This window comes from Panthera onca, chromosome A1, assembly GCF_046562875.1.
Source record: "Panthera onca isolate mPanOnc1 chromosome A1, mPanOnc1 haplotype 2, whole genome shotgun sequence".
NCBI classification, from domain to species: domain Eukaryota; kingdom Metazoa; phylum Chordata; class Mammalia; order Carnivora; family Felidae; genus Panthera; species Panthera onca.
This window is the reverse complement of record NC_138339.1, coordinates 129,343,965-129,356,056: the sequence shown is the minus strand read 5'-3', so window position 1 is coordinate 129,356,056 and position 12,092 is coordinate 129,343,965. Positions and strand designations below refer to the sequence as shown.

Here is a 12,092-nt window from a genome sequence, read left to right as displayed (position 1 = left end):
ACCATAAAGTCACCACAGTAAACAAAGTAAAAACACGTATTAGTCCATGTGGCAAGAGTTTCCACCACCAGACCCCTTTATACAGGTGCAGTGTGGGTCATGTGATTTATACCAGTTTACGTGTGCACAGGTAATTGTCTTAGGTTTTGTTGGTGGTCACTGCATATTGTTTATGTAATGGTACTTGTCTGCAGGTATTCATGTTTGACAAGCATGTTAAAAAGCTAAAAGTGACTTTAGTTATTTTTGCTTCCCTAAATAGTGTTTTGTTCCCTCTTGAGATAATGTTTCATTGATGATGTGTTAGATATTGCTCATTTTAAGGCTTTTAGGACATGAGAAACTTTAATAAGCCTAGATCCTTTTGTTGTTTTATTGCAGGTAAAATATATGGAGGAAGAGCGAAATTTTACTACAGAGCAAGTGACTGCCATGCTTTTGTCCAAATTGAAGGAGACAGCAGAAAGTGTTCTTAAGAAGCCTGTTGTGGACTGTGTTGTTTCGGTGAGTTTGAGCCCTTTGTTTTACTGGGGACTTGCGTGAAGAAGCACAGAAAAGAAACTTGGTATTGCAAATAAAATTGCTTTTTGCCTTAGGTTGTGATTATTTTAAGAATTTATCAGACTAGGCTACATTTTCTTGATGTTCTTTTCTGTCACATAGTTTTTATTCAGGTCTTCTCTATTCTTCTTCTTCTTCTTTTTTTTTTTTTTTCTATTCTTATTTGAAGGCTTATCTCAAAGCCCACTTCCTCCTGGATTCCTTTTAGCATACAGCACAGTGCCTGGCACACAATAGCTACTCATTTGTTGAATTAGTTGAATACTCTCAGTTATGTTGTCATTTTCTTCATTTCCATTTCGGTATTTTTGCTATTTTGATCTTGTCTTTTCCATATCCCTCTTAGGATGGCAGCCTGGCTCTGTGTAGCTTTGTGCTTGTAGGACAGTGGAGTCCTTAGGAACTGTTGGATTTGGGTGGATGTCTTGGCTTTGCAACTGAATCTCCTTACTCTGCATTTGTTATCTTGGTATCTTAGCTCTGTAGCCTCCTTGGTCTTCATGTTGGTGTATTGGTCCGCAAAGCAAGGACTCTCTTGGGTGACTGTTTTGTCCTGCAGTCTGTTGTCTGGTAGATTCCTTGGTTCTTAGCTATCTAGTAAAGTAGAACTGACATTCGTCAGAAAGAAATAGATTATTGTTGTGTGCCATATTTTGGAGATGCAAAGAATAAAAGTGCTTCTTCTCATAAGAGCTCAGATTCAGTCCAGGCACTGTGTTTGTGTTTCCTAGATGCTTTCTGCCTTTCACTAACTGTTGTATTTTCACATTTGTCCCTGTTTCCCCCACCTAGTGCCCTAACTTTGGTCTTGAAATATGGTCAGTGTAGAAGTGAAATTTATGTACAGTGGCAGAATGCCTGAGTGGCTTTTCCAGCTTTTGAGATCAAGTTAAGAGGTGATGTATTAAGTCATGTGTTAGGGGTCCTCTAGACTACACTGAGTTTCAGTGACTTGCCAGGAGAATTTGTAGAACTTACCACATAGCCATACTCAAGCATAGATTTATTACAGTGAAAAGATAACAAAGCACAATCAACAGAGGGAAAAGTACATGGGCATTGTGTGGAGGAAACCAGGTACAGACTTCCAAGAGTCCACTTGCAAGGTTCTTGATGTGCTTGATTCTTCCAGCAACATGTTTTGTTAACATGTGACATACTCAACACTAGGGAAGTTCTGCCTGAACTTAGGAGTTGCGGATTTCTAACTGGAGGTCAGTTATGTAGGTAGTACCTTGTGCCTAACCTGTACCAAAGTTCTAGACCCCCAGAAGGAAGGTAACTATTTAGCATAAATAATGTTGTATAAGCAGTTTAGGTGTAGTGAGCCACTCTTGTTATTTAGGGAAATTTTTCTTTGAATTTAGTGACCTGTTTCTCAGTTAAGTTACTCTGTGCCAGGATAGCGCTAACCTTTTCATCAGGCCTTTCTAAGGCCTTTCAAAGACAGCAGTCTTTGGCCCCTCTGTGAACCCTTCTGCACAGGTACTGCCCCAGCTCTTGGTATCATGTTATATCTAATAGCTATATAAATAGAGCCTGGGTGTATTTTGCTTTATTTATCAATTGATTATTGTTAAAACATAAACTTTAAATTTTTGGAAAAGTAATAGTAGCCCCATTGTTCAGAAATCAAATTGGCCCTTCTGCACCCTCTGCTTACCTAGTAGGAAGTTTTTTCTTCCCAGATGTTACGAGTTTTATTACTTGGTTACAGATCTTTCCAGAGGTTTTTGTGTACCCAAGTAAATACGTATATATCCTTTTTCTTAAAATGTTTATTTTGAGAGAGCACAAGTTGGGGAGAGGGGCAGAGGGAGAGAGAGAGAGAATCCCAAACAAGCTCCATGTTCAGCATGGAACCCGAAACGGGGGTCAGTCCCACAATCCTGGGATCCTGACATGAGTCGACATCAAGAGTCAGACCCAACTGACTGAGCCACCCAGGTGCCCTTGTATATATCTTTTTTTACTTTCATTTTTCTCCCCCCCCACCCCCTTAAAAAATTTTTTTTTTGATGTTTATTTGTTTTTGAGAGAGAGACAGTGTGAGCAGAGAGGAACAGAGAGAAAGGGAGACACAGAATCTGAAGCAGACTCCAGGCTCTGAGGTATCAGCACAGAGCCTGATGTGGGGCTTGAACTCAACAGAGTGTGAGATCATGACCTCAGCCAAGAGCAAGAGTCAGATGCCTAATTGACTGAGCCACCCAGGCACATCCAGGTTTTTTTTTAATTGTAAAGAATTTTAAAAAAAGTTACATTGTAGTGAGTAAATTTGAACAGATAGATATTTTTCATGTGTGATGTTTGTTTCTAGGGCTAAATTCCTAGAGGTAAAATTGTTACGACAGAGAGTTTCTCTGTATTTGTAATTTCAACAGCTGTTGTTTCATTGCCCTTTAAAGAATTTTACTAATTTAAACTTCTACCAGTAGTGTGTGATAGAGCTTGTTTGACCACAGCTTCACCAGAAGAGTTATTGGTGAATCAGCTAATTCCATAATAGTTGAATAATGTATGTAATTTTAATGTTTTACTCTTTAGGTGAAGTTGAGAACATTTTTCAATTTAAGAGCCCTTTTGTATTTCCTTTTCTGTAAAACATTCTTATCTTTTGCTCATTTTAAGTTTATGGTCTACATATTGATTTGTAGTTCTTCATATGATAGATGAGCTCTACCCTTTTATAATATGACTTGCAAATATTTTTCCCCATTTGGTCATTAGAATTTTTATGAGTCAAATAGGTTAATCTTTAAAACATTTTTTTTTTTTTACTTCTAGTTGGCATGCTGTGTTACATTAGTTTCAGTTGTAAAACTTAGTGATTTGATAAGTTTATACATCATGCTATGTTCACCACAAGTATAGCTACCATCTGTCCTCCTGCATTGCTATTCAAACATAATATTTTCTTTCTCTTTTTTTCCTACTATATTTTGTGTTTTAGTTAGAGAATTTCTTACTCTAATGGTAAAAATTCCCTTTCCTTCTAGTACTTTTTTTTTTTTTAACTGTTAAATCTTTGAAATATATTATTAGGTGTGCAGTAAGGATGCAACTTGATTTTTTTCTTTCTGTATGACTATCCATTTGTTCTAACAGTACTTACTGAATATTCGAACTTTACTGGTTTGAAATACTTCCTTGATCATATACAGAAAAAATCACTACGTATTTGAGGGCATTTCTGGATTTTACTGTTTGTCTATTTGTTTTTTATTTATTTCTTTTGAGAGAGAACAAAGGTGAGCTGAGGAGGGGCAGAAGGAGGGAAAGAGAGAGAATCCCAAGTAGGCTCTGCCCAGTGCAGGACTTGAGCTCAGGTACTGTGAGATGATGACCTGAGCTGAAATCAAGAGTCTGGAAGCTTAACTGACTCAGCCACCCAGACACCCCACGATTGTACTGTTTTTTTGGCAGGTGTATTTTAAATGAGGACTCTCTCATATAGTAAACTGGCACATTTTTTTTGTAGGTTCCTTGTTTCTATACCGATGCAGAAAGACGATCAGTGATGGATGCAACACAAATTGCTGGTCTTAATTGCTTACGATTAATGAATGAAACTACTGCAGGTAACAGGGACTGTTAACATTCCTGACTTGCTGAATCTGGATGGTTCTGCAATCTTAAAACCCTGGGGTTTCTTGTTCTTCATTTTGCTTGGAGCACTTACTACCTGTGTGCCACAGTATTTTTGGTTACTGTGTCACGCGTGAAGAATTCATCTGACCGGTGCTTTTTCTTTATCTGCCTAGCACTAACTTTGATATTTAATCACGTTTGTTTGGAAGGCTAGCAGATATTGTGTGTTCAGAGCAGTGCCTAGATTCAAAATCGACCTTTTTTCCACTTCTATTATGAGGTGTAAAGCAGCATCCAGAAGGAGATAACATGGAAATGTTGAGATGGCACAAAGGTAGAAGAAATCCCAGAAAATATGTTTGGAAAACTGGGGGAAGTGGTTTGGGAAAAATTGGCAAAGTCATTGGAATTGGAAATTGGAAACATTAAGGAAGTCTAAGGGAATGTCAGCATTTTATTCTTTGAAGTTCATGTTCCTCATGAATAAATTATACAAAGTATATGAAGAATTTGATTCTTTCTAAAATAGTATGTGTAGTCATACTATTTACTATATAAATTTTTTTTTTTTTACTTAATTGAATTTTAAATGTACTACTTAAATGATACATTGAATTTTTTTCTTATGTAGTTGCTCTTGCATATGGAATCTATAAGCAAGATCTTCCTGCCCTAGAAGAGAAACCAAGAAATGTAGTTTTCGTAGACATGGGGCATTCTTCTTATCAAGTTTCTGTATGTGCATTTAATAGAGGGAAACTTAAAGTAAGTATATTATTTTTGGAAAATGTGATTTCAAGTGTGTGATAATTAGGAATTTATGGGAGACAATTGAAAAAATATATTAAAGTGTTTTGTTTCATCAATGGAAGCTTAGTATGAATGATTTATTTTTTTTTTTTATTTTTTATTTTTTTTTAAATTTTTTTTCAACGTTTTTTATTTATTTGTGGGACAGAGAGAGACAGAGCATGAACGGGGGAGGGGCAGAGAGAGAGGGAGACACAGAATCGGAAACAGGCTCCAGGCTCCGAGCCATCAGCCCAGAGCCTGACGCGGGGCTCGAACTCACGGACCGCGAGATCGTGACCTGGCTGAAGTTGGACGCTTAACCGACTGCGCCACCCAGGCGCCCCTAGTATGAATGATTTAAACTAGAAACTAGGTATGTAGGGATGGTGTAGAAGTTGTAATTTTTCAGGAGTTGGCGTAGTATGAAGCAGAGAGTGTAGACCTTGAGGAAGAAGCTCTTAAGATTTCTGATCCTTACTTATCTACAATGTGTGGAAAATAATACTTACCTTAGAGGCTTACTAGGATTCTTTAACATTGAGTCCCTTTGTGTATTTTACACTGAGGATTGAAGAGATGACAAAGGTATCCTCTTCTTGCTCTTAAGGTTTTGAATGTTCTGGGAAAAGAGTATAGGGACTGGAACTTGGATGGCCAAAAAGAAACCAGACTGAGAGAGATAGTCCAGATTTCTGGAAACCTTAGAGCTCTGGAGAGAGTTTTGTACACTGAGAAGTCTAGCAGTATCAAAGACAAAGAGGGCCAGAGAGTATCTGGTCAACATTTGAATTTGCTGGTATATGCTGCTTCCACAGTGGGATATAAAATCAGTTCTGCAGGTGATTTTATCTAGAATTTGCTTAAGAACCAAGGAGTTTTTGAGTGCATTATTTAATTATTAGGGTTGTGTATCAGGGTTGTTTGTGTCAAGGCCTAAATTGCATTTCTCCCTCAAATTTGGGGGTTGTTGGGGAGGGACTGACTGAAAATAAATGTTAAATTTGGGGCGTGTTGAGACTCTGTTACAGTCCTGTTATTTTGAAAACTAGACTTGGTTTCACTTAACATTCTGATTTATATTGTTTTTAGGCCTTTTTTTTTTTTTTTTTTTGTTAAATAAAAAGGAAAATCTTTGGGGTGGTTAGGAAATAACAGGTTCATGATTTTTACAGATATAAATAATGAACCAAGTATAATTATTAGTACTTAAATTTTTACTCACTAATAAATGGCTTTATTTCTAAAATACATTGTATACTTTCACCTTTTTGAACAGAAGCTACTGGCCATAATTTAGCTTTGGCTTTGGTTCATAGTGATGTGTATTAGTTATTGATTACCTGCCCTTTTTCCCCCTCCCTAATTATCCTTTATTGCTATTTGTCAGTTTTGGAGTTACAATTAAAATTTACTCATCATGAAAACATCCCAAACTTGGAAAACATTTACATGAAAAGAAAAACATTCACAGTTGTACTACTCTGAACAGGTTGCTGTATTTCATTTTAGTTTTTAGAAGAAAACAAAATTGTAATTAGACTATATTCAGTTCTGTGCCCTGTTTTTCTTTTTCTTCACAACATTTCCCCACAACATTTATCATTGAATAGATTGTTTTTATTGATTTTATTTTTTCCTCAAGGCTGTCATCTCTTATTTGGTCTGTCTTCTATTAGTGAATCTAACTAGATTTAGTTTGCTTCTAATCTGCTAAAGATTTGGGTAATGGATAACCAAAGCTATTGAAATTTCTACAAGTTGCTGTGAATTAAGCCTTTAGCATGTTTTTTGATAGTAAACTGCATAGAGCTAGGCCTTTGATATTAATCATAGTTCTGTGATGGCAAGAAGACCAGAATTGCAGTGACATGTTACTGCATTTGGCTTTGGATATGTAATTTTAGTTTGCAGTCAGATTGGCCTAGTGGAAAGAGCTTGAATTTTGGAATTGAGGGAATTGAGAGGATTGGGTTTTGGGTTGTACTTCTGCCACTTACTAGCTTTGTGACCTGCAGATGATCTGATTCATCTGGGCCTGTAGCATCATCTGTAAATTGGGGATTACAGTGTCTTTTTTCACAATGTTTGTAACCGTGATTAAATGACATGTGCACATTACTTTGTTTCAAACTTAATGTGTCCCCTTGTTAATTTACCAGTTAAATATATATCATGATAAAAATTCAATTGATTGGTTAATTTTTGAATTATCTTTTTTTCCTAAGGTTCTGGCCACTGCATTTGACACAACACTGGGAGGCAGAAAATTTGATGAGGTGTTAGTAAATCACTTCTGTGAAGAATTTGGGAAGAAATACAAGCTAGACATAAAATCCAAAATTCGTGCATTATTACGACTGTCTCAGGAGTGTGAGAAACTGAAGAAATTGATGAGTGCAAATGCTTCAGACCTCCCTTTGAGCATCGAATGTTTTATGAATGATGTTGATGTATCTGGGACTATGAATAGGTAAACAGATCACTATTTTAATGTTAAACTCAACTGTGATTTTTTTCTCCACTTATATTAGCATTTATTTAGCTAATTGTTGAAATTACCGTGATTGTTGTAAGCTAACTTCTGTAGGTAAAAAGTAGAGACCATTCAGCATCCTGCGTTTTCTGAAGTTTGGATTTGATTATTCTAATAATTTAGACTAATCTCTTTTACCTCATTATTTCAGTAAGTTGGTAGCTCTTGACAGGTGCTGCTGCATGTATTATATGTGAGTTGCCAGTTTTCAAAAAATCAGGGCAAGGTGCTTTAATGCTGAATAATTCTGTATTTGATTTAGTCATTGATTCAGAAATTGGTGTTCTTGAGTAGTTGAGGGTCACTTGTGGGCAGCAGCTCTTTTTATACAGTGCTGCAAGAATTCTGTGTTACTGATGTTTCATGGCTATCCTCAGAAATACCCAGAATGTTACCGTTGTCTAGTTGGGTTGCTTGGATGATGAGTGGTAAGTTCTTTAGGACGTGAACTCTACTGATAGAAGTCAGGCATGGTTGATGGCTTGTTTGGGGAAAGTGTGGCCTCAATTATCCTCAAAAAATTGAGATCGAATTTGAATTAGATTTACTGCGCCTAGTAACCACATTTGTAATCACCTTTCCTCTCTACTTGAAAGTGATGGTTTTCATTTTTATTAAGCAGCATTGTGTGTGTATGTGTTGGGTGGTCTGGGGGGCAAAGGAGTACCAGGGTATCTTTCAGAAATTGTTAGTAGAATGTTTTCTGGTAATTAGAGCCAAGTAGACATTTGTAAGTGGTTTATACTTTCTAAAAACAGTTAATTAACCTGTGTGCTTTTTGTTTTCAACAGTTGTATTTTATGGACATCGAGTGCAAAGCTGTCATATTCTCTAGTTTATTGTCTTCATTTAGTCTGTAGTGCTCACCAGCAGTCTTTTTTTTTTTTTTTTTTTTTTAACTAATGAAACCAGATCATTTCTGCCATCTAGCATTTCTTCTGATTAACTTTTGATGGGGTAAAGTCCACGTAACGCTTTAAAATGAACAACTCTGTGCCATTTAGTACATTCACATTGTTGTGTGGTGACCACCTCTGTCTAGTGACAGAATGTTCTCATCGCCCCAAAATAAAACCTCATAGCCATTAAGCAGTTACTTCCCATCTTCCCTTGCCTCTCTTGTGTGGCAAACACTACTTTTTTTTTTTTAATCTCTATGGGTTTACCTATTCTGGGTGTTTCATGTAAATAGAAGTGTGCACTATGTGTTTTGCCATTTTTGTGTCTGACTTTAACACTGTGTTATCTGTGTTCATCATTCATGTTGTAGCATGTATTGTTCTTCTGTGCTTTTTATGGCAAATAGTATTTTGTTTGTATAGATAACATCACTTTTTTATCCTTTCATCACCTAATGGACCTTTGGGTTGTTTCTACCTTTTAGTTATCGTGAATGGTGCTTCTGTGACTGTTCATGAATACATGTTTGTTTGACTATCTTGTTTTCTGTTCTTTTGGGAATAAATGTAGGAGTGGAATTGCTGAGTCATATGGTAATTCTATGTTTAGTTTTTTGAGGAATTGCCAAACTATTTTCCTCAGCAGTTGGACCATTTTACATTCTCGCCAGCAGTGTACAAGGGTTTCAATTTCACCACATTGTTGCTGACGCTTGTTACTACTACTTTATGTTAATGTCTCTCCATCATTTGAGTTGTTGGAAGGATATTTCCCTGATGGGGTTCTAAAAAATAGCACATGTGAACTCTGATAAGTTCTTGACTGTTGATGACAGTTTTCCATGTCCACCGTTTGGTTGGATAGAACATAACCTTAGCTTCTGTTCTTTCCTTGATTATCTTAAATGGAATAATATTCTCCTTTGGCATATAGCATCGCTGTGGGATTATGACAGTGTACTTTTCAGTTACTTGTTCTTTTTGTTAGATGCCCCCCCCCCCCCCTTTTAATTGATAATTTACAAATAATTTGGTTTTGTTGCTGGTGGTTTTTGATCTGTTTTTCCCAGGTATGCAGTGTGCATTTTCGGTATATAGTTTCATAGCTATTTAAATATGAGGGTTTTTTTTCTTGAATTACATCATTCAATACTTGTTCTGTTCTTGTGCTTTGATTTTATTCTTTCAGAATTTAATTTTTTTTAGAATGAGAGTGTTGCATGAGCGGGGAGAAAGGCAGAGGAGGAGAGAGTCTTAAGCAGGCTCCATGCCAGCACGGAGCCTGATGTGGGGCTCAGTATGACCCTGAGATCATGATCTGAGCAGAAATCAAGAGATGAATGCTTAACTGACCGAGCCACCCTGGTGCTCTGGGTGAATTCTATAGTTATGTGAATTATTTTTCCAAACAAATTTTAAAAATCAAAAAGCCTCTACCATTGCTTTTGATATCTTTCTAGACTTCTCTCTGCACTTTTTTTTTTCATTGTTTTTATGTTGGATATTTTCAAGTATTCAACACAACAAAGAATTTTATAGTGAACATTCTTAAGCTGCCACTTGGGTTCTATTTATAACATTAACAGTACTTGTTTTGTCATGTACCTATTCATCTATTCATCCTTCTGTCTATCCACCAATTTGTTTTGGTGCATCTCAAAATAGTGCACATCTATCTGTATACTTATCCCCAAATACTAAAGTATGCATAGTAATCAGAAATCAGTGTTTTATAGTTTTTGGTTTTTTATTTAATGACACACTCAATTTTTAAATGTTCATTTGCTGAGTTTTGACAAGTGCACACATCTTTGTAACTAGTACCCTTATCATGAAATAGACCATCTTGGACAAGTTTCCTCAGGCCTTCATCCCCAGGGGCAGCCACTTAGGGGATTTTTCATTTTAGGGGCTCATGGATTACAATTCCCTGTTCTAGAACTTTTAAAGTGTTTTTTTTTTTTTTTTTTAAGATTTTTGAGTTTATTTATTTATTTAAAAATTTTTTTTTTAACATTTTATTTATTTTTGAGACAGGGAGAGACAGAGCATGAACAGGGGAGGGTCAGAGAGAGGGAGACACAGAATCTGAAACAGGCTCCAGGCTCTGAGCTGTCAGCACAGAGCCCGACGCGGGGCTCGAACTCACGGACTGTGAGATCATGACCTGAGCCGAAGTTGGCCGCTTAACCGACTGAGCCACCCAGGCGCTCGAGTTTATTTATTTTGAGAGAGAGAGAGTGCCCATGTGTGAGCTGGGAAGGGACCTAGAGAGTGAAAGAGAGAGAATGAGAGAAAAGAATCCCAAGCAGTTTCAGGGAGGAGCTATACCTTATGATTGTGACATCGTGACCTGAACTGAAACCAAGAGTTCGACGCTTAACTCACTGAGCTATGCAGGCGCCCCTAGAACTTCTTATAAATGCAGTCATATAGTATGTAGTTTTGTGTAAGACTTCTTTTGCTTTGCATAAAACTTGAGTTTGATTTAGTTGTTGCATGTGTCATTTGTTCCTCGTGTGTGCTGACTAGTGTGCCATTATAGGGTTATTGTTTTCTTGATGGACACTGGCTTTTCCCAGTTTTATTGCTATTAGGGAAAAAAACTCATAAAATTTTTTTTGGCGGGGCATGGGGCGCCTGGGTGGCTCAGTTGGTTGAGTGTCTGACTTTGGCTCAGGTCATGTTCTCACAGTTCATGAGTTCAAGCCCCATAGTGGGCTCACTGCTGTTAGAGTGGAGCCTGCTTTGGATCTTCTGTCTCCTTCTCTCTCTGCCTCTCCCCTGCTCATGCTCTCTCTCTCAGAGATAAATACAATATTAAAAACATAAAAAAATTATTTTTATGTTTATTTTTGAGAGAGAGAGAGTGTGGACGAGAGCCGGGAGGGGCAGAGAGAGAGGGAAGAGAGAATCCTATGCAGGCTCTGCACTGACAGTGAGGCTTCAACTCATGAACCATGACCTTAACCAGAATCAAGAGCTGGACTCTCAACTGCCTGAGCCACCCAGGCGCTCAGGAAAAAACTCATTTTAAACGGTCACCAACACGTAAGGGATTCAGTTGTTTTATGTCCTCATCAATATTGGCATAGGTGGTCTTAAATTTTGGCTCTTCTGGTGTGTTGTATATTCTGTACCTCAGAGATACAATTCATAAAAGTCATACTCTTAAAGTGTGTAATCAGTGGGTTTTAATACGTTCACAAAATCTGTAGCCATTACCACAAGGAAGTTGTAGAATATTTTCATCATCTCATAAACCCTGGATGAGCTGTCAAGCTATTAAAAAACTTGGAGAAACCCTAAATGCATATTTCTAAACAAAAGAAGCCAGTTTGAGAAGGTTCCATGCTGTTTGATTTCAGGGGGAGTGAGCGATGAATAGGTGGAGCATAGGATTTTTAGGGCAGTGAAGCTATTCCATATGCCTTTATCAAGCTGGATACTTACCATCATACATTTGTCAAAGCCTATAGAACCCTAGTTTATATTACTATATGTGTCTGTATTGGGAAGGTATCATGCTAATGCAAGATGTTAATAGGAGAATTGTGGGGGGCTGGTGAGGGGTATGTGGGAATTCTCTGTACTTTCTGTATATTTCTCTGTAAACCTAAAACTGAAAGTGTTTGAAGGAAAAAAAAAAAAAAAGGAAAAAAAGAAATTGTACCCATTTGCTGTCTTTCATCATCTGTTTCTCCTACTGCAGCCCT

General features: G+C 37.2%; 1 protein-coding gene across 2 annotated transcripts in view; it reads left to right on the top strand.

Annotated features, from left to right (window-relative positions):
* Positions 1–12,092, top strand: part of HSPA4 (heat shock protein family A (Hsp70) member 4) — a 47,513-nt gene that overhangs the window by 17,205 nt on the left and 18,216 nt on the right. For both annotated transcript variants that reach the window (XM_078451060.2, XM_078451064.2), the window contains 4 exons: positions 382–504; positions 4,043–4,142; positions 4,784–4,917; positions 7,170–7,414. In XM_078451060.2, coding sequence (XP_078307186.1) covers positions 382–504; positions 4,043–4,142; positions 4,784–4,917; positions 7,170–7,414 — 602 coding nt within the window. The remainder of the gene's footprint in view (positions 1–381; positions 505–4,042; positions 4,143–4,783; positions 4,918–7,169; positions 7,415–12,092) is intronic.